Below are 22,131 nucleotides of genomic sequence, written 5' to 3' on the forward strand. Positions count from 1 at the left end.
GATATACGATATATATTACGATTATTACGATATTTGCAAATGGTTTAAATATTTATTTTGTATTTATTTGACCTTTATTTAACCAGGAGGAAAGTCCCACTGAGATGAAGAATTTCTTTTACAGGGGAGTCTTGGCTCCAGATGGGAAATCTGCGCAGTAATCTTCACTTTACTAAGCTGAGACGAAAACAATGATGGAAATGTGACAAAAAATGTGACAAAAATGTGACAAAAAAATGACAAAAAAATGACAAAAATGTGATAAAAATTTGACAAAAATTTGACAAAAATTGACAAAAATGTGATAAAAAAGTTACAAAAATGAGTTGAATACCCAACAAAATAATTATGGAAAAAAAATGTGATGACGTGAGGAAAAAGATCCTCTCGGTTCAGGCGGGATTTAAGAGGTTAATTTATTTTTGTTTTGTTTCCAGAAATATTAGGATTTTCACAGAAAGTTTTGTTCATGGTAATTTATGTCACAACTGTAATAAAAATCTTAACGCCAAATAATAAATAATAAAGCATCGCTTCACTGTCCTGGGCCTCATGTCGCTGTGGTGCGGCCACTGTGCGCATCTGCTGCCCTCGTGTGGACAACACGAGAATTACATGGGCAAGAAACATTTTCTCCAAGTACTTTATTACTTTTACTTGAGTACATATTTGGGTCACTACTTTTTACTTACGTGACTCAAATTATTTCAATGTAACGTGACTTTTACTTGAGTGAATGTTTTGGCGACTCTACGGTGTAATTGCGTTTCCTGAGCAGCAGAGGGCAGCACGCGTGTAAGTGTGAGCAGAGACGGCACAAAGAAACATGGCTGACGTGAGGCGTTAGTGCGGAACAGGCTGACTCTGGAGCCTCTGGACGGGACTGACTCTGGAGCCTCTGGACGGGACTGACCCTGGAGCCTCTGGACGGGACTGACTCTGGAGCCTCTGGACGGGACTGACCCTGGAGCCTCTGGACGGGACTGACTCTGGAGCCTCTGGACGGGACCCTGGAGCCTCTGGACGGGACTGACTCTGGAGCCTCTGGACGGGACTGACTCTGGAGCCTCTGGACGGGACCCTGGAGCCTCTGGACGGGACTGACCCTGGAGCCTCTGGACGGGACCCTGGAGCCTCTGGACGGGACTGACTCTGGAGCCTCTGGACGGGACTGACCCTGGAGCCTCTGGACGGGACGGAGACACTGAAACATGGCCCAGGTGGAGCTGGAACAGGGACAGAAGCTCAGGTGAGGATTTAAAAAGATGATGTGTCTGTTTTGAAGAGCCTGGTTTGTTTTCATGTGTTTTGTAAACGCGTGATCATGAGCCTGAACTAGAACTGAACAGGAGAAGCTCCTCCTGGTCCTGGAAGTAAAACTCCTTCCAGAATCTCTGTAGACTCCGACACATGTAAAAGTTTAAAAGCACGAGACCGATAAGTTCTGGTCCAGATGTTTCCCCAAACTCTTGAAAACACGGGAAATACTTTCATAACTTTATTACTGTGCGTCTTGTGTCCATTACAACATTAGCAGCTGCTGTAAAGGTTGTACAGGTGACGTCATTACATAGAGGCGGGTAGTACTCCGTTACATTTACCCAAATACATGTACTTGAGTAACTTTTTGGAGACGTTGTTGTTCTTGGAGTAGATTTATCATTCAGTGTTTTTTACGTCTACTTGAGTAAAATTGTAATGAAGTATCTGTACTTGAGTTACTTTACTTTCTCCTCTGTAGTTCTTTTTTGTTTGTTTTATCATTTTCTTCAGTAACTCTAATGCCTGTGTTTCATTGTTACTATTCTCAATTTCAAATTATAAAACATAAAACACCACTGTCGAGGCACCAGGTCTATAATTAAGCCTCATCAAACTAATGACTGTCCTTTCTCTGTTATTTTCTGCCAGTTTGTTCCGGGAGTTGGAAAAGGAGCCGGGCCACACAGGTACGACCGTGACCTCAGCAGCTCAGGCTTCACTGAACTGAACAGCAGAAAGCGAAACCTAAATGCTGTTATTGCTTTTGGACCATTATTAAACAACATATTATTAGGGCAGGCGAGAGATGGGCCAGTGTGAGGGCTCCCCCCTTTTCAACAGGTTCATCAACCTTGTCTTTTAACCTCTTAACTCCCGCCTGAACCGAGTGGATCTTTTTCCTCACGCCATTTTTTGGGTATCAACTCATTTTTGTAACTTTTTTGTCACATATTTGTCATTTTTTCGTAAATTTTTTATAAAATTTGTGTCATTTTTTTGTCACATTTTTTGTCACATTTTTTGCATTTTTTGTCACATTTTTTGTCACTTTTTTGTTATTTTTTTAGTAAATTTTTTGTCACATTTTTTTCATCAAATTTTTGTCATTTTTTCGTCAATTTTAATCAAATTTTTGACATTTTTTATCATTTTTTGTCACTTTTTTGTTATTTTTTAGTAAATTTTTAGTCAATATCTTGTGACATTTTTGCCACTTTTTCATCAATTTTTCGTCACTTGTCGTCACATTTCCATCATTGTTTTCGTCTCAGTTTTGTTGCTATTTTCACAGCTTTTTTCCAGAAGCTTTTGGATTGGGGTAAAGCCAAACTGGAGAAAATGTGCTCGGTTCAGGTGGGAGTTAAGGGGTTAAAGCACCAGTATAGGTTACTAAACTGCTCACATGAACAACCCGGTTAGGGCAGCTGATGGGGGGCTACTGCCCTCAACCAACGGGCCACATTACACCCTGGCTTTTTAATGCACCTCACAAAATAAGGCAAACAATCAAAAACCACTAAATAAATACATAAAATACATAAATCACTATTGCAATGGGAATGACAGCAAGTAGAAACATGATATTTTGGAGAATGCTATCATCATCATTGTTGTTCAGGTGATGGTGAAAATAGTTAAATAATATGCACCAGTGATGTATGTATATGTGTGTGTATATATGTCTATGTATGTATGCACATATATATGTATATTATAAAAATATAAAGAAATGCAATACTTAACCTCTTAACTCCCGCCTGAACCGAAAGGATCTTTTTCCTCACGTCATCAGATTTTTTTTCCATCATTTTTTTGTTGGGTATTCAACTCATTTTTGTAACTTTTTTGTCATTTTTTTTGTCACATTTTTGTCATTTTTTGTAAATTTTTCATCAATTTTTCATAAATTTTTTGTCGTTTTTTTGTCACATTTATGTCATTTTTTTGGTCTTTTTTCCGTCAATTTTTTATCAATTTTTTGGTCAAATTTTGGTCAAATTTTTGTCACATTTTATCACATTTTTATAATTTTTTGGTCACATTTTTGCCTCTTTTTCATCAATTTTTCGTCCCTTTTTTGTCAATGTTTTCTCACTTTTTTGTCACATTTCCATCATTGTTTTCGTCTCAGTTTTGTTGCTATTTTCACAGCTTGTTTCCAGAAGCTTTTGGACTGGGGTAAAGCCAAACTGAAGAAAATGTGCTCGGTTCAGGTGGGAGTTAAGGGGTTAAAGAATGATGTAAATCAACAGAATGGTGACAGGGATTCATAAGTAATGACTGGTTATGGCATTTCGTGAACGGGAAAGAAACATGAAAACAACGGTGAGTCTGTCAGTTTGATCAGCGTGGTTTTCTTTGTTCCTCGCAGGAGCCCAGAGTCACGGGGAAACCGGTCTGTTTAAAGAAGAACCAGAGGAGGTGGAAATCAAAGCGGAGCCGCCCGAGCTCTCACCGATCCAGGTGTGTGTGAAGAGTGAAGAGGAGGAGCCGGAGTCTTCCCTCCTTCATCAGACCGTGAAGGAGGAGACCAGCGAGGAAGGAGGTTCAGACAAACATGGAGGGGATTCTGAGGCGGACGAACAGCTGCAGGGACCGGCCCGTGTCAGCGCGGGCGGGGCCCACGCCGGGGCCACGGCCAAGCGCCACCCGTGCCCTCACTGCGGGAAGAGATTCGGCACCAGCACCATCTTAAAAACCCACGAGCAGACTCACACGGCGGAGAAAACGTTCAAATGTCCCGCCTGTGCCAAGAGCTTCTCCCAGATGAGGTATTTAAAGCAACACATGAGTCTGCACACGGACGCCAGACCCTTCGAGTGTCCGTTCTGTGAGAAAGGTTTTGCTCTGAAGCAGTGGCTGAACCGACACCTGAAGCTTCACACGGGGGAGAAACCCTTCAAGTGTTCGGTCTGCGAGAAATGCTTCACCCAAAAGCACATCCTCGACGACCACGTGAAAACCCACACGGGAGAGAAGCCGTTCAAGTGTTCGGTCTGCGGGAGATGTTTTACGCTGAAGCATCACCTGAAAGACCACATGAACACTCACACGGGGGAGAAGCCGTTCAAATGTCCAGTCTGTTCGAACGCTTTCACCCAGGTGGGGAGTTTAAACATACACATGAAGCTGCACACGGGGGAGAAGCCGTTCAGGTGCTCGGTTTGTGCCAAGGATTTCAGCTACAAGCAGTATTTGGACAAGCACATGCTGACCCACACGGGGGAGAGGCCGTTCACGTGCTCGGTGTGCGCGAAGACCTTCTCCCGCGCGGGGCATTTGAACACTCACATGAGGTCCCACACGGGGGAGAGGCCGTTCAAATGCTCCGTCTGCGGGAAGGATTTCAGCCACAAGCAGTGCTTCAATCGACACATGAAGTCACACACAGAGGAGCAACATGAGGAGCCACCTGAGCCTGAGGAGCCGCCTGAGGAGCCGCCTGAGGAGCCACCTGAGGAGCCGCCTGAGGAGCCGCCTGAGGAGCAGCTTGGGCAGCAGATGTTATTTTAAAGGTTCTCACTGGGGAGAGTCGACTGAGCAAAACAAATGTTGAACACATGTTTGTTTATGTATTGTTTTTGTTTAACCTCTTAACTCCAGGTCAGCTTTACCCAAATCCTGTAGGCCATTCGTAACGCCTCATTTGAAAGCTAAGATCTACAAAACTCATCTGAATGGATCTTTTTCCTCACGTCATCACATTTTTTTCCATCATTTTTGGGGGGGGGGGGTTTCAACTCATTTTTGCAACTTTTTTGTCTTTTTTTTAATCAATTTTTTGTCATTTTTGTTGTTCTTTTGTGTCATTTTTTGTAATTTGTTTGTAATTTTTTGTCACATTTTTGTCATTTTTTTGTCACATTTTTGTCATTTTTTTGTCACATTTTTGTCGTTTTTTGTTATTTTTTGTCAAATTTTTGTAATTTTTTTGTCAAATTTTTATCACATTTTTATCACATTTTTTGTCACATTTTGTGTCTTTTTTTGTTATTTTTTGTCACATTTTTGGTTATTTTTTGTCACATTTTTAGTCACATTTTTTGTCTTTTTTTGTCATATTTTTGTCATTTTTTTGTTATTTTTTGTCACATTTTTGTCGTTTTTTGTTATTTTTTGTCACATTTTTTTGTTATTTTTTGTCACATTTTTGTCATTTTTTGGTCAAATTTTTATCACATTTTTTGTCACATTTTGTGTCTTTTTTTGTTATTTTTTGTCACATTTTTGGTTATTTTTTGTCACATTTTTTGTCACATTTTTGTCTTTTTTATTTTATTTTTTGTCACATTTTTTTGTCACATTTTTAGTCACATTTTTTGTCTTTTTTTGTCATATTTTTGTCATTTTTTTGTTATTTTTTGTCACATTTTTGTCATTTTTTTGTTATTTTTTGTCACATTTTTGTCATTTTTTTGTCACATTTTTTGTCACATTTTTTGCCACTTTTCCATCATTGTTTTCATCTCAGTTCTGTCGCTATTTCCACACCTTTTTTCCAGAAGCTTTTGGATTGGGGTAAAGCCAAACTGGAGAAAATGTGCTCGGTTCAGGCGGGAGTTAAGGGGTTAAAACCTTTATAACTGAACTAAGTAAAGGTCGGGATGTTAAGTTTGAAGTAAAGAAATACTAATTTTGTACTTTATATGCTTATATTCTGATGATTTTTGCCAAATAAATCATTAAAAAGACAAAGCAGTTATTGTGTTATTGCAGCGCCTGACACTAGAGGGAGATGTTGGCGTGTATGAGCAGCGGAGAGAAGAAGAAGACGAGCATAAACAAACATGGCTGCCATGTTGTGCCAGCCTCGAGTAGACCTGCATCGACCTGCATCCATGAGGAGCTTCAGCTGAAGTCTTCCAGTGAAAGATGGTCCACGTGGAGCTGAAAGAGGAGCAGAGGCTGTGGGAGCGCGCGGGAGTCCAGCAAAGTACAGTTCATTTCAAAAGAATGAATATTGTGGCTGCACAATAGACAGACCCAGGGGCGGACTGAGACTTGAAACGGCCCTGGACTCTGACCAGTGTGGCCCGAATTAGCGTAAATGCACACAGCACAAATGCATATTGACATTACCCAAATCTAAAAGCTCCTGTACTGGAAAGCAACAGTGTAACGCCTCATTTGAAAGCTAAGACCTACAAGAGTGATTGCAACTTTTTGTCATGATTTTGTTGTTTTTTCATTACTTTTGTGGCTTTGTCATTGTGTTTTATCACTTTTTTGTGGCTTTTGTGTTGCTTTTTTTTGCTGTGTTTTTGTCTCTTTTTTGTTGTTGTTTTTTTGTCATGTTTATGTTGTTTTTTGTCATGTTTATGTCATATTTTTGTTGTTTTTGCAGCACATTTTTGTCCCGTGTTTATCCAAGTTCTCGTCGCTATTTTGGCGCTTTTCTTTTGAGCTTTTAGATTTGGGCAAAGCTCGGTTAAGGCGTAAGATTGGAGGTTAAGGAGAAAATTGAGAGGCCAAACCAGTGGCCCTGGAGCCAGTGGCCCTTCTGTGCTCTTCCAGAATGGACACATGGCCAGTCCGCCCCTGGACAGACCCGCTGAGAACCACTGCTGTGTGATGGACCGGCGTCACGTGACCTGTCATACGTGGCGAGGTCCAGCTGCTAATCACGTGTCTGAAAAAGACTGATAGACTTGCCTTTGGAATCTTATGCAATAATGTGCTTCATCCTTTAGACATGGTCTTAAAGGAACAGGCCACCGTTTATACATACTGAGATATGACGAGTTCATGTGTACCTGTCTGATCTTCCCCCGTGCCTTCAGTCACGTAAACACAGCGCAGACGGCGTTAGCATTTAGCCTCTCCCTCTCTCCTCTATGGCTCCAAACCAGGTGGAGATAGAAGCTACCAAGCTCTTCCACGTTTTCCCTATTTAAATATGGTTACGTGAAGTGTTCCACTACAAAGTATAACTACACAAAATTAAACAATGTGGATTTTCTAAGTGGATAAAAGGGGGAACTATATTGTAAGTCGTAATACCACCAGGAGTAGGGCTGGGCACCGTTAAACAATACAAGTACGGTATCGAAAAATAAAGTTTAGGTATCGAAAAAATAAAAGTATCGAAAGCCGGTACCGAAATTAAATCTTTATATTCAAGTGTTGATGCTGTTGGTCGTCCAAATGTAAAAGTGAAAGTAAAAAAAATGCAAATAGTGGGAAAAATTGGGTCAAATTTGGGAAAATTTTGGGGAATCAAAAGTAAATAAGGGAATAACGTGGAGGAAAAAAAAGGAAAACAAATTAAAATTGGGGAAAATTAGATTTTTTTTTGAAAATTAGAAGAAGAAAAAAGGGAAATTTAGAGGGGGAAACAATAAGAGACGTGGAAGGTTTTTTTCTGCCCTTTTGTCGTTGAAGGAAAGTTCATCTCAAACAAAGAGACAAATGACAAATAATTAAGTATCGGAAAAAGTATCGTTCAGGTATCGGGACCGAAAACTAAGTATCATTAAAGTACCGGTATCGAAAGAAATTAGCTGTGTCCCTCCCTAACCAGGAGGGGCTCGACGTCCGCACAGTAAAGTGAAGATAATACTGCGCGGATTTCGAACTACTCCTGATATTATTACTCCTTACAACATAGTCCCCCCTTTTATCCGCTTAGAAAATCCACATTGTTTAATTGTACCATTGAACCATATTTAAATAGGGAAAACGTGGAAGAGCTTGGTAGCTTCTATCTTGACCTGTTTTGGAGCTATAGAGGAGAGAGGGAGAGGCTAAATGCTAACGCCTTCCGCGCTGTGTTTACGTGACTGAAGATCAGACAGGTCCTAAAGAACTCGTCAAAGCTAAGGTAAGAACATATCTCAGTGTGGAAAAACGGAGGCCTGTTCCTTTAAGGACTAAATAAATAGTTGGTCCAAACTTTGGCACTGACTCTGTACAATCTTTGCTTTCATCATTTCAGGTGACCAGATTTTTGAAGACACCAGTCCAGTCCTTCACTTCAAGAAAGAAGAACCAGAGGAAGTGGACGTCAAAGCAGAGCCAGAAGAGTTCCCTCTGATCCCTGTGTGTGTGAAGAGTGAAGAGGAGGACCCAGAGTCTTCTCTCCTTCATCAGGCAGTGAAAGAGGAGACCAGAGAGGACGCTGATGGAGCAGGTTCAGACAAACATCCAGAGAGGGAAGAACATGGAGAGAGTTCTGACGACACTGACGACTCTGCAGACTGGACTCCTTCAGCTCCACAGACTCACCCTGAGGAGAACAGGGCGGGAAGTGGAGAAGAATGTTGCAGCTCTGATTCAGAATCGAGCTGGGAGTTCAACCCTCCCACTAAGACGTCTGTGAGGAGCAAACGACAGATTGAAGATGATCCAGACGGGACTGGACAGAACAGAGAGCACAGATGTTCAGACTGTGGGAAGGTGTTTCCACACAGCGCCAGGTTAAAGAAACATCAGCTGATTCACACGCTCAAATGTCCAGTTTGTGCAAAACCTTTTACCAAAGCGTGTGTTCTGAAGGTGCACCTGAGGACCCACACGGGGGAGAGGCCCTTCACATGTTCACTCTGTGCTAAAGGTTTTACACAAAAGGCCATTTTAAAACGACACATGAAGCTGCACAGAGGCGAGAAACCGTTCAGATGTGCAGTTTGTTCAAAGCAGTTTACGATTGTTAACGCTTTAAATCAGCACATGAGAACCCACGCCGAGGAGAGGCCGTTTGTCTGCGCTCTGTGTCCGAAGAGCTTTAAGTGTCGAAGTGTCCTCAAAGAACACACGAAGACTCACGCGGAGGAGAAACCCTTCACGTGCTCCGTTTGTGCGAAGGGTTTCAGAAAGAACTCCAATTTAAAAGGACACATGAGGTTTCACACCGGAGAGAAACCCGTCAGCTGTTCCGTCTGTGCCCAAGGTTTTTCACACAGCACGTATTTAAAGGTGCACATGAGAGTTCACACCGGAGAGAAGCCGTTCAGATGCTCCGTTTGTGCCAAGAGTTTTAAGCAAAGTTCTAATTTAAACGAGCACCTGAGGCGTCACACGGGCGAGAAACACAGATGTGGAGTTTGTGGAAAGGAATATCGAGACAAGAGAACCCTCCGCCGGCACAGGAGAACCCACACGGAGGAGCCACAGGTCACATGATCAGTGTGGGAAAACCATTGTGTACAGTCTTTTTACCTCTTAAGCCAGGGGTAGGCAATGTCAGGCCCGGGGGCCAAATCCGGCCCTCCAGCACAGAACCTCTGGCCCCCAATATGATTTTGAGAAATATTATTATGCAAAAAAGGGATCAAATACCTGTTAAAGTAGGGCTGCTCGATTATTGAAAAAATAAAAATCCTGATTACTTTTGTCATAATTGAAATCACGATTATTCAAACGATTATTTGTTGCCTTTAAAAAAAGTCTTTATTTTGTTTATATATTTATTAATTAAAAAAAACTATGCTGAATATTTTCTGTTTTCTGAACAGTCATAAAAGTACAAATGATTTCAAGTTTGCCTCGATTAAAGAGAGGTCTCTGTTTCACACCTGCCCCCTGCTGGCCAGCCCTCACACCTGCCCCCTGCTGGTTTTTTAAATGTCCTGCAGAACATCCCACTTGGTCATATATAATGTAAAGCAGTGATTCTCAACTGGTGGGTTGGGACTCAAAAGTGGGTCATGAGCCTATGGGGAACTTTTTTTTTTCAAAAAACTTTTTTAAAGTGAGTTCAAAATAATAAAGTTTTGCGAGAAAAGGAAAAAAAAAAAATGTTGCAGTGCATCATGGGTAATTTCAGCTCTCCGAGGCAGCGCAGGATCCACAGGTGTTTCCTTCGTAAATGAGCCAAACGGGGCGAGTGGTTCAGGTGAAATGGAACCACGTGGCGGCGCCGTGATGACGTGAATGACGTCCAAAGTGGTTGAGACGCTGAGGATCCTGGCAGTGTTTAAGCTGCTCAAGACGTTAGCATGCTACCAGTTAGCAACTGTCAACCGCTAGTTTTAAATGTGTGGTTGCTTTTCCGGCACGTTTTTTGTTGCTCTAACTGAGAACATTTCTCCAGTTTGGCTTTACCCAAATCTAAAAGCTTCACGATGAAACCAGTGACAAAACAGAGGATGAAAACGTATGGAAAAAGTGTGAATGAATAAAACGTGTTAGCTGAACTTGAGCACTAGGGGGCGATAGTGTGTGTGAGAGGACACTCAGGACGGAGAAGAAGAAGAAGGTAAACAAACATGGCTGCCGTGCGGCGTTAGCGCTGGACAGAACCGACCCTCGTGCCCCCAAAGCTTCGCCTCAGAGCGGACAGAGTCTCTGAAACATGGCCCGGGTGAAGCTGAAGGAAGAGCAGGAGCTGTGGGAATCTGCGGAGGCGGCGCAAAGTACGGTCTGATAATTACTGTGACTGCACGATTGTTTACGGAAACACGATCTGCGGCAAATCCGGTCACCTCCGCACGAATGTAGTAGTTTGAAAAGGTCGCTTCTCATTCACATCCAGCCTGTGGGCCGGTTATCTGGGGCACAATCATAGTTTAACCCCCTAACTCCCACCTGGACCGAGCACATTTTTCAGTCCAAAAGCTTCTGGAAAAAAGCTGTGAAAATAGCAACAAAACTGAGACGAAAACAATGATGGAAATGTGACAAAAAAGTGAGAAAACATTGACAAAAAAGTGACGAAAAATGTGACAAAAAATTTGATACAAATTTGATACAAAATGACAAAAATGTGACAAAAAATTATGAAAAATGTGATAAAAAATTTGACCAAAATGTGATAAAAATGTGATAAAAATTTGACCAAAAAATTGACAAAAAATGACAAAAAAATTACGAAAAAGTTACAAGAATGAGTTGAATACCCAACAAAAAAATTATGGTTAGCGGAGGCTCTAACCGGCACGGTAACGCAGCGGTTAGCGCCTCCGCTTCACAGCTAGAAGGTCCCGGGTTCGATTCCCACCTGGACGGGGCCTTTCTGTGTGGAGTTTGCATGTTCTCTCCGTGTCTGAGTAGGTTTCCTCCGGGTACTCCGGTTTCCCCTACCACTAAAAACATGTGCAATAGGTGAATCCTCCAGCCAGGTGATTCTGACCATCAGCCTGGCTCCACATCATGGAGATGGGTCTCCGGGCGCGGCGCTGCCGTCGACCACTGCTCCTTACGGGTCGCCCCAGCGGCATCGAAGGATGGGTTAAATGCAGAGGACAAATTTAAATAAAATACGTTCAAATTCAATTCACATTAAGGCCACAACCACAACCGATACAGGATTAAAACACTTAGAGACACATGAGAAGGTTCCAGGACCGAGTATTCAAAGAGTGTTTTTAACCTCTTACTTACCTGTGTAACGCCTCATTTGAAAGCTAAGACCCACAAAACTGATCTTTTTCTTTGCATTGTTGCTGTGTAGAGTCACCTTTTGTATGTTTTTTTTCTTTGGTCACATTTTTGTTGAATTTTTGTCACTTTTTTGTTGAATTTTTGTCAATTTTTTGTTGAATTTTTGTCACTTTTTTGTTGAATTTTTGTCACTTTTTTGTTGAATTTTCCTTCCTTGTTTTCTTCTCATTTGTTGTGGCTGTTTTTTCCCAAGAAGCTTTTTGATTAGGGTAAAGCCAAACTGGAGAAAATGGGATCCGTTCAGGTGGGAGTTAAGAGGTTAAAGAAGGAAACTCTTCCCTCATGGCATTTCGAACCAATCTCTCAATTTTGGTTTTACACAGGACAGTAAGAGCCAAACCAGGCAACCATGTCGTGTCTGACTGGAGGAAATGCACTCGGTTACGGTGGGGGTTAAGACGCTATTGATATTATGTTTTGTTTTTGAGCATAGCAGTGGCGTCAGACTGATTTTCCATTGTTAAAAATTGTTATGACATTAAAGAGAATGAAGTAATGGCAGTGCTCCGAGACCTCAGGCAGAGCTAATGGTTCTCAATAAAATGAAATCTGTCTGGAAAAGACTTGCCATTGTAATTGTTGGACTTTCAAAAATGTGCTTTAGATTATTAATGTCTTAGTCCAAACTTTTGCGCTGACTCTGTACAATCTCTTCTATGATCATTTCAGGTGATCAGATTTTCCAAGACAACAGTTCAGTCCTTCACTTCAAGAAAGAAGAACCAGAGGAGGTGGACGTCAAAGCAGAGCCAGAAGAGTTCCCTCTGATCCCTGTGTGTGTGAAGAGTGAAGAGGAGGAGCCAGAGTCTTCTCTCCTTCATCAGACAGTGAAAGAGGAGACCAGAGAGGACGCTGATGGAGCAGGTTCAGACAAACATCCAGAGAGTGAAGAACATGGAGAGAGTTCTTCTGACACTGACGACTCTGCAGACTGGACTCCACAGACTCACCCTGAGGAGAACAGGGCGGAGTCTGGAAGTGGAGAAGAATGTCGCAGCTCTGATTCAGAGTCGAGCTGGGAATTCAACCCTCCCTCAAAGACGTCTGTCAGGAGTAAGAGACAGATGGAAGATAATCCAGACGGGACTCCACAGAGCAAAGATCACAAATGTTCAGACTGTGGGAAAGTGTTTCCTCACAGCGCCAGGTTAAAGATCCACCAGCTGACTCACGCGCCCAAATGTCTAATCTGTGCAAAACCTTTCACAGAAACTCGTCTTCTAAAAATACACATGAGGACTCACACGGGAGAGAGACCCTTCAAATGTTCGCTTTGTACCAAGGATTTTATACAAAGAGCTCACTTGAGAACACACATGAAACTGCACAGAGGCGAGAAGCCGTTCTCATGCTCGGTGTGTTCTAAACGGTTCACAGTTAATCACGCTTTAAGTCGACACATGAGAACCCACACCGAGGAGAGGCCGTTTCTCTGCGCTCTGTGTCCGAAGAGCTTCAAGTGTCGGAGAGTCCTGAAGGAACACACGAAGACTCACACGAAGGAGAAGCCGTTCACGTGTTCCGTTTGTGCCAAGGATTTCACCCAGAAATCCAACATGGCCGCTCACATGAGGACCCACACGGGCGAGAAACCCGTCAGCTGCTCAGTCTGCGCCAAGCGTTTCCCACAAAACGCCAATTTAAAAATACACATGAGAGTTCACACGGGCGAGAAGCCGTTCAGATGTTCTGTTTGTGGGAAAGGATATACAGATAAGCGCTACTTACATCGACACATGGAGACCCACACGGAGGAACGTGATTAAAGGAGTGGCTGCTTTGAAAACACATCTGAGTCTTTTCTTTATTCCTCAATTACTTCTTATTATGACTTAAATATCACAGTTACCTCTGCCTTCAGTCTTCAAGTAAATCAAACAGTTAACCTCTTAACCCTCGTGTTGCCTTACAAATGGTTAGGGTTTGTTTGAGGTTTTTTTTTTTAGAATGAGAGTAAATTTATTAGATTAGATACATGATTTTCAACTATTTTTCTTTTTGTAGTTGTAATAATAATTTTCCATATATTATGTTTTTACTACATATTTGAGTTTCAGAATATGACATGACTCTTACCTGCAGCAGAAGTCTGAAGTTCTGTCTAAAGTAGAAGCTCCATGACTTCCTTCTTCACTTCTCAGTCTGTGACTGAAGAGCAATGAGGCCTCAGCCTTTTTACTGGAAACAAAGAGCTCTCTGTATTTAGCGTCATGTTACTGTCACTCATGGGGTCTGACCTTTAAGTCTCACTCTGAAGAAAGTCAACTCACATTTACACTGAGAAGGTTGGAAGGGCGCCCCCTTGTGTCACCTTGCATCCAAATGCCCGGAACATGACAGCGGGTCTAAATGACCCGTGAAGGCAACAGTTTGGCTTTACCCTAATCAAAAAGCTTCTTTGGAAAAAAGCACACAAAAATAGCCACAAAAAATGAAAAGAAAACAAGGATGTAAACGCAACAAACGTGACAAAAATTCAACAAAAATGTGACAAAATCTCAACAAAAATGGAAAAAAAAAAGAAAGAAAAAAAAAACATAGAAAAGGTGGTGAGGTGTTACACAGGCCTATATAATGGCCAAAGAGGACAGAATGCATTTGGTTTAAGCGGGTGGTAAGAGGTTGAAGATACTCATGACCCGTATGAACCAGATGTTTTGCTTTATGTTTTTGAATCATCTACCTGGATAATAATAACTACTTTTACTTGAGTACAACATGTGGCTACTCTTCCTGCTGAAGAGGTAAAAGCATAATGTTGAACTTATACAAACTCTAGTGTTTTGTATATTATTGTATATATTTATTTGATATATTTTTATGGTGCAGTTTTGCTCTGCAGAGTTTTTATGATGAATTTATGAATCTCTTGGCCGTGAAAGGAGAATGAAAATCTTTCTTTTTCAACTGTTTTCCCACATAAAGCGAAAGTGGCTCCGCCTGAGGACGTGTTGATGGAGTAAACTTAACCCCGCCTTAATCGAGCACATTTTCTCCAGTTTGGCTTTACCCAAATCTAAAAGCTCCTTCAAAAGAAAAAGCATCAAAGACAAAAATGCGACAAAAACACTTCTAAAAAGCGATGAGCAAAGCAACAAAAAAGAGACAAAAATGTGACAAACGCGGTGACAATGCAACAAAAAGTCAAAACGTTTGTCGGACTTAGCTTTCAAATCACTCTGGCGTCACTCTGGCCTCAGGCTGTAAGCCACAGGCAGCCGAGAAGCTTTTAGATTTGGGTAAAGCTGAACAGGAGAAAATGCACTCGGTTACCAGCCAAGTCCTACTCCAGTGTATTTTAACCTCTTAACTCCCACCTGAACCGAGCACTTTTTCTCCAGTTTGGCTTTACCCCAGTCCAAAAGCTTCTGGAAAAAAGATGTGAAAATAGCAACAAAACTGAGACGAAAACAACGATGGAAATGTGACAAAACAGTGAAAAAACATTGACAAAAAAAAAACGAAAAATGGATGAAAAAGTGGCAAAAAAGTCACAAAAATGTCATAAGAAATTGACAAAAAATTGACGAAAAAATGACAAAAATGTGACAAAAAATGCCCAAAATTTGATAAAAAAAATTGACCAAAAAAAATACAAAAATGTGACAAAAAAATTACAAAAAATTGACTAAAAATAACAAAAAATGTGATATAAAATGGACGAATGAACAAAAAAATGAAGAAAAAAAAAATCTGATGACGTGAGGAAAAAGATCCTCTCGGTTCAGGCGGGAGTTAAGAGGTTAAGATGCTGATGTGAAATGATTATGGGTACAATTTCCGGTGTGACACCAGAAGTTGCCCCGGGCCATGGCGGGGTGGGTTTGGTTCATGGGGTTTGATTTCCCACAGAGGTGTTTAGTAACATTTGAGGAGGATTTTTAAAGATTTCGCAGATCCGGGACATGCTGCGCTGTCCGCGGTTGTACAAACAACCAGAGGAAGTTAAACTTGTGGCTCCAAGTGCAGTGTTTGGAACACGCGCCTCAGGTGAGGAGCGCGTGCGTCTGTGAGAGGCGGTACAGGTTTCACCGCCTCCCCAAAGACTGGGACCCAGAGAGATGTGGGTAAAAAACCAAGAAGAAGAAGAAAAAAATAATAATTAGTGTTCTCAGGAACAAATGGTTCTGCTAGTACCATGAAAATATAAGAAATGCCATAATTTGGGCAGACATTTAATGATGCAGTATTTTAATTATCTTGTTGTTATTATGGGCTTTCCCATTTTGTGTTTTTTGGAGAATATGTGAAAAGTAGTGGGTTTGAGTTCTGATTTATGTACTTTGTTTGTCTTGATAATCATGGTCTGTGTCGCTGCATCAGGAGCTGAACGACGCCGTTAAATCCTCCTGTGACGCCCAAACTCAGCAGTCAAACTCACACACGGAGGATCACGCCTGGACAAGGGCGTAACTTCCTGAAGGACTGGTGTGGACATGTCCCCATCAATATTTCAGGATGGCTAAGTTGTCCCCACCAACTTCCTTCACATTGTGTGATCTTTCACAAAGACTTGACTCAGATGTGGCACTTTAGGCTTGGGGGAGGACGATCGCCATCACAACACTTTTTGTTTCGCGTTGATTGGTCAAATATTCGCGGAGAAATGCATATTTTCGGGTTACAACGGAGCTTGTCTCTTTATGAAGCCTGACGTGAGACGCATTTACGTGTCCGACGGAAACACGCGATGTTTCTAGTTTATTTATGTCGGATGTTTCACTCAACAACGATCAGAACACGGGGAGTTTAGAGACTGATTTTCACTAATAAAAACAAAACTACACGAAAGAGTCATATTAATATGCCTATGTGCCGATGTTTGACAAGTCTAGAGGCATTATCTTAGTGAAAAAAAGCTTTTTTATTCATTTAAATTTTTGATTTTTTTTTGAGGGGGGTAAAGTGTCCCCACCAATAGTAACACCAAACCTACGCCCTTGTCTCTTCCCATTAAAAATTAGCAGGTCCCACAGAAATGAAGCAATAGCTTAAGATTTGGTAAAGGACAGCGAGTAAAAGTGAAATGAAAAGGAAAACTGAGGACAGTGGGGTATGGAAAGGTTTATCTTAAAAGACATTTGATCTAAAACGTCAGATCATAGAGTAATATCACATATGTTTGAATTTTTAAAACACACCGGACTCATTGATTGAGTTTAGGTTTTGTTGTGCTTTGTTTGTTTTGTTTTTTCCTCTGTAGGTTGCAGACTACGTCATTCCTAACAATGTAAGCCATAATGACTTCATGCACAAAAACAAAAAAACAACAACAAACAGACTTCATGCATACTTCATACCATCTAGTGCTCAACAAGTCGCCATCCACAAGAGGTTTGAGGTCTTTTTCTGCCTGTGAATTTCAAACTCGATTCAATGTTTTTTTTGTTTTGTTTTTAAAAAAATGTTGAATTTCTTGCATCCTGATGTTAACAATAGATTTAGGCTATTTGTGACTCAGTATTTGTTTAAAAGCGTTTTAACTGGTAACCTTTGAACAACTTAATGCTGTTGAAGTAGTTGAGAATAGAACTACATGTTCTATTTTTTATTGAATCAATCTCGCGTCATAATGACCCCTTCCCGGGCTCGAACCCGAGACCTTAGAGTCGGCGTGTTTTCCACAAAACAGGCCGCTAAAGAAAAGAGACGACCTGCTTCCTCCACGGAGGCTCCACAGCGTGTCTAGCGAGCGACACGCCATGTTGACCTCCGTGTAGTAGACATGGCTATGGGCAGCGCCGTCCCCGGTGATGCGACATGAGGTCGAGGGACCTGCGCTATCCGCTCGGCCATCGCACCACCGAACAAATAGAGACCAGAAGTTCTATTTAACATGAACGCATCAAAACACTATGGTCACCATGGAAACCTCAGTTTGCTAGGTGATGATGTCATCACGCTACTTCCGGGTAGCGCTCTGTTTGAACGTCTGATGCAAAGAAATATTACATTTACTCTGGTTTTTCATTACTACTTTTCTGACATTAATCAAATTATGTCTTTTTCCATAAACAATGAAGGCTTATTTTATAAAAATATATTCATTTTGCCTGGAGAAATACTGCTATGTCATTCTAATTAAGAGAAGAACCTGAACCGAGAAAAATGTTCTCCAGTTTTGGCATTACCCAAATCTAAATGATTCTGGGGGGAAATAAGTGACAAAACGAGGATGAAAATGGAGCAAAAAGTAAAAAAAAACAAAAAAACAAAAGCAACAAAAGAGCGACAAAAACACAATGAAAAGTGATGAAAAAGAAAAAAAAACTGTTAAATTTCCTGCATCTTGGTGTTAACAATAGATTTAGGCTATTTGTGACTCAGTATTTGTTTAAAAGCTTTTTAACTGGTAACCGTTGAACAACTCAATGCTGTTGAAGTATTGAGAATAGAACTACACGTTTTATTTTTTATTGAATCAATCTTGCGTCATAATGACCCAGGGGCGGACTGGCCATAGGTCCATTCTGGAGGAGCACAGAAGGGCTGCTGGCTTGAGGGCCACCAGCCTGCAAGGGGGTGCTGCTACCCGGCCTTGCAATTGCACAGTGAAGCAGCAAAAAAAAAAAAAAAAATCTCTATTCTATTTGTTTAGCAGCTCTGTGGTTAATTGGTGACACAGCAATCGCGCAACAAAAATTAGGCCTATTATAAATTGATGTCTTAATGGGCTCTATGCACAGTGACCCCACGTGCTTTCCGCCTGGACAGTCAGCCAGAGGCTATCCTTCCTGTCCGTTATCTCTTCCCAAGGGCGTAACTTCCTGAAGGACTGGTGTGGACATGTCCCCATCAATATTTCAGGATGGCCAAGTTGTCCCCACCAACTTCCTTCACATTGTGTGATCTTTCACAAAGACTTGACTCAGATGTGGCACTTTAGGCTTGGGGGAGGACGATCGCCATCACAACACTTTTTGTTTCGCGTTGATCGGTCAAATATTCGCGGAGAAATGCATATTTTCGGGTTACAACGGAGCTTGTCTCTTTATGAAGCCTTACGTGAGACGCATTTACGTGTCCGACGGAAACACGCGATGTTTCTAGTTTATTTATGTCGGATGTTTCACTCAACAACGATCAGAACACGGGGAGTTTAGAGACTGATTTTCACTAATAAAAACAAAACTACACGAAAGAGTCATATTAATATGCCTATGTGCCGATGTTTGACAAGTCTAGAGGCATTATCTTAGTGAAAAAAAGCTTTTTTATTCATTTAAATTTTTGATTTTTTTTTGAGGGGGGGTAAAGTGTCCCCACCAATAGTAACACCAAACCTACGCCCTTGTCTCTTCCCATTAAAAATTAGCAGGTCCCACAGAAATGAAGCAATAGCTTAAGATTTGGTAAAGGACAGCGAGTAAAAGTTAAATGAAAAGGAAAACTGAGGACAGTGGGGTGTGGAAAGGTTTATCTTAAAAGACATTTGATCTAAAACGTCAGATCATAGAGTAATGTCACATATGTTTGAATTTTTAAAACACACCGGACTCATTGATTGAGTTTAGGTTTTGTTGTGCTTTGTTTGTTTTGTTTTTTCCTCTGTAGGTTGCAGACTACGTCATTCCTAACAATGTAAGCCATAATGACTTCATGCACAAAAACAAACAGACTTCATGCATACGTCATACCATCTAGTGCTCAACAAGTCGCCATCCACAAGAGGTTTGAGGTCTTTTTCTGCCTGTGAATTTCAAACTCGATTCAATGTTTTTTTTGTTTTGTTTTTAAAAAAATGTTGAATTTCTTGCATCCTGATGTTAACAATAGATTTAGGCTATTTGTGACTCAGTATTTGTTTAAAAGCGTTTTAACTGGTAACCTTTGAACAACTTAATGCTGTTGAAGTAGTTGAGAATAGAACTACATGTTCTATTTTTTATTGAATCAATCTCGTGTCATAATGACCCCTTCCCGGGCTCGAACCCGAGACCTTAGAGTCGGCGCGTTTTCCACAAAACAGGCCGCTAAAGAAAAGAGACGACCTGCTTCCTCCACGGAGGCACCACAGCGTGTCTAGCGAGCGACACGCCATGTTGACCTCCGTGTAGTAGACATGGCTATGGGCAGCGCCGTCCCCGGTGATGCGACATGAGGTCGAGGGACCTGCGCTATCCGCTCGGCCATCGCACCACCGAACAAATAGAGACCAGAAGTTCTATTTAACATGAACGCATCAAAACACTATGGTCACCATGGAAACCTCAGTTTGCTAGGTGATGATGTCATCACGCTACTTCCGGGTAGCGCTCTGTTTGAACGTCTGATGCAAAGAAATATTACATTTACTCTGGTTTTTCGTTACTACTTTTCTGACATTAATCAAATTATGTCTTTTTCCATAAACAATGAAGGCTTATTTTATAAAAAAATATATTCATTTTGCCTGGAGAAATACTGCTATGTCATTCTAATTAAGAGAAGAACCTGAACCGAGAAAAATGTTCTCCAGTTTTGGCATTACCCAAATCTAAATGATTCTGGGGGGAAATAAGTGACAAAACGAGGATGAAAATGGAGCAAAAAGTTAAAAAAATAAAATAAAAAAAAAAGCAACAAAAGAGCGACAAAAACACAATGAAAAGTGATGAAAAAGAAAAAAAAACTGTTAAATTTCCTGCATCTTGGTGTTAACAATAGATTTAGGCTATTTGTGACTCAGTATTTGTTTAAAAGCGTTTTAACTGGTAACCTTTGAACAACTCAATGCTGTTGAAGTATTGAGAATAGAACTACACGTTTTATTTTTTATTGAATCAATCTTGCGTCATAATGACCCAGGGGCGGACTGGCCATAGGTCCATTCTGGAGGAGCACAGAAGGGCTGCTGGCTTGAGGGCCACCAGCCTGCAAGGGGGTGCTGCTACCCGGCCTTGCAATTGCACAGTGAAGCAGCCAAAAAAAAAAAAAAAATCTCTATTCTATTTGTTTAACAGCTCTGTGGTTAATTGGTGACACAGCAATCGCGCAACAAAAATTAGGCCTATTATAAATTGATGTCTAAATGGGCTCTATGCACAGTGACCCCGCGTGCTTTCCGCCTGGACAGTCAGCCAGAGGCTATCCTTCCTGTCCGTTATCTCTTCCCAAGGGCGTAACTTCCTGAAGGACTGTGTGGACATGTCCCCATCAATATTTCAGGATGGCTAAGTTGTCCCCTCCAACTTCCTTCACATTGTGTGATCTTTCACTAAGACTTGACTCAGATGTGGCACTTTAGTCTTGGGAGAGGACGATCGCCATCACAACACTTTTTGTTTCGCGTTGATCGGTCAAATATTCGCGGAGAAATGCATATTTTCGGGTTACAACGGAGCTTGTCTCTTTATGAAGCCTTACATGAGACGCATTTACGTGTCCGACGGAAACACGCCATGTTTCTAGTTTATTTATGTCGGATGTTTCACTCAACAACGATCAGAACACGGGGAGTTTAGAGACTGATTTTCACTAATAAAAACAAAACTACACGAAAGAGTCATATTAATATGCCTATGTGCCGATGTTTGACAAGTCTAGAGGCATTATCTTAGTGAAAAAAAGCTTTTTTATTCATTTAAATTTTTGATTTTTTTTTGAGGGGGGGTAAAGTGTCCCCACCAATAGTAACACCAAACCTACGCCCTTGTCTCTTCCCATTAAAAATTAGCAGGTCCCACAGAAATGAAGCAATAGCTTAAGATTTGGTAAAGGACAGCGAGTAAAAGTGAAATGAAAAGGAAAACTGAGGACAGTGGGGTGTGGAAAGGTTTATCTTAAAAGACATTTGATCTAAAACGTCAGATCATAGAGTAATATCACATATGTTTGAATTTTTAAAACACACCGGACTCATTGATTGAGTTTAGGTTTTGTTGTGCTTTGTTTGTTTTGTTTTTTCCTCTGTAGGTTGCAGACTACGTCATTCCTAACAATGTAAGCCATAATGACTTCATGCACAAAAACAAAAAGACTTCATGCATACTTCATACCATCTAGTGCTCAACAAGTCGCCATCCACAAGAGGTTTGAGGTCTTTTTCTGCCTGTGAATTTCAAACTCGATTCAATGTTTTTTTTGTTTTGTTTTTAAAAAAATGTTGAATTTCTTGCATCCTGATGTTAACAATAGATTTAGGCTATTTGTGACTCAGTATTTGTTTAAAAGCGTTTTAACTGGTAACCTTTGAACAACTTAATGCTGTTGAAGTAGTTGAGAATAGAACTACATGTTCTATTTTTTATTGAATCAATCTCGTGTCATAATGACCCCTTCCCGGGCTCGAACCCGAGACCTTAGAGTCGGCGTGTTTTCCACAAAACAGGCCGCTAAAGAAAAGAGACGACCTGCTTCCTCCACGGAGGCTCCACAACGTGTCTAGCGAGCGACACGCCATGTTGACCTCCGTGTAGTAGACATGGCTATGGGCAGCGCCGTCCCCGGTGGTGCGACATGAGGTCGAGGGACCTGCGCTATCCGCTCGGCCATCGCACCACCGAACAA

The 22,131-nt window shown here is 41.3% G+C and overlaps 2 protein-coding genes across 4 annotated transcripts in view; both read left to right on the top strand.

Annotated features, from left to right (window-relative positions):
- The window catches only part of LOC306969894 (uncharacterized protein), a 28,688-nt gene extending 15,225 nt beyond the window's left edge, over positions 1 to 13,463 (top strand). Inside the window, exons 1-2 of one of the 3 annotated variants that reach the window (XM_079565676.1) lie at positions 6,126 to 6,196; positions 12,313 to 13,463. In XM_079565676.1, the coding sequence (XP_079421802.1) occupies positions 6,136 to 6,196; positions 12,313 to 13,409 (1,158 nt within the window). In that variant the 5' untranslated portion in view covers positions 6,126 to 6,135 and the 3' untranslated portion in view covers positions 13,410 to 13,463. Of the gene's footprint in view, positions 1 to 6,125; positions 6,197 to 10,466; positions 10,617 to 12,312 lie in introns of those variants that run through there. The other 2 variants (XM_079565675.1, XM_079565677.1) reach the window with 2 other exon arrangements.
- LOC306970643 (uncharacterized protein) lies at positions 1,212 to 4,776 on the top strand (the record flags this gene model as incomplete). Its single annotated transcript, XM_079566672.1, has 3 exons — positions 1,212 to 1,249; positions 1,912 to 1,949; positions 3,635 to 4,776. The coding sequence occupies 3 exons, from the start codon at positions 1,212 to 1,214 to the stop codon at positions 4,774 to 4,776; spliced, it is 1,218 nt and encodes a 405-aa protein (XP_079422798.1).
- Positions 13,464 to 22,131: the final 8,668 nt, after the last annotated feature.

This window comes from Gobius niger (genome assembly GCF_951799975.1).
Source record: "Gobius niger genome assembly, chromosome: 11".
Taxonomy (NCBI): Eukaryota; Metazoa; Chordata; class Actinopteri; order Gobiiformes; family Gobiidae; genus Gobius; species Gobius niger.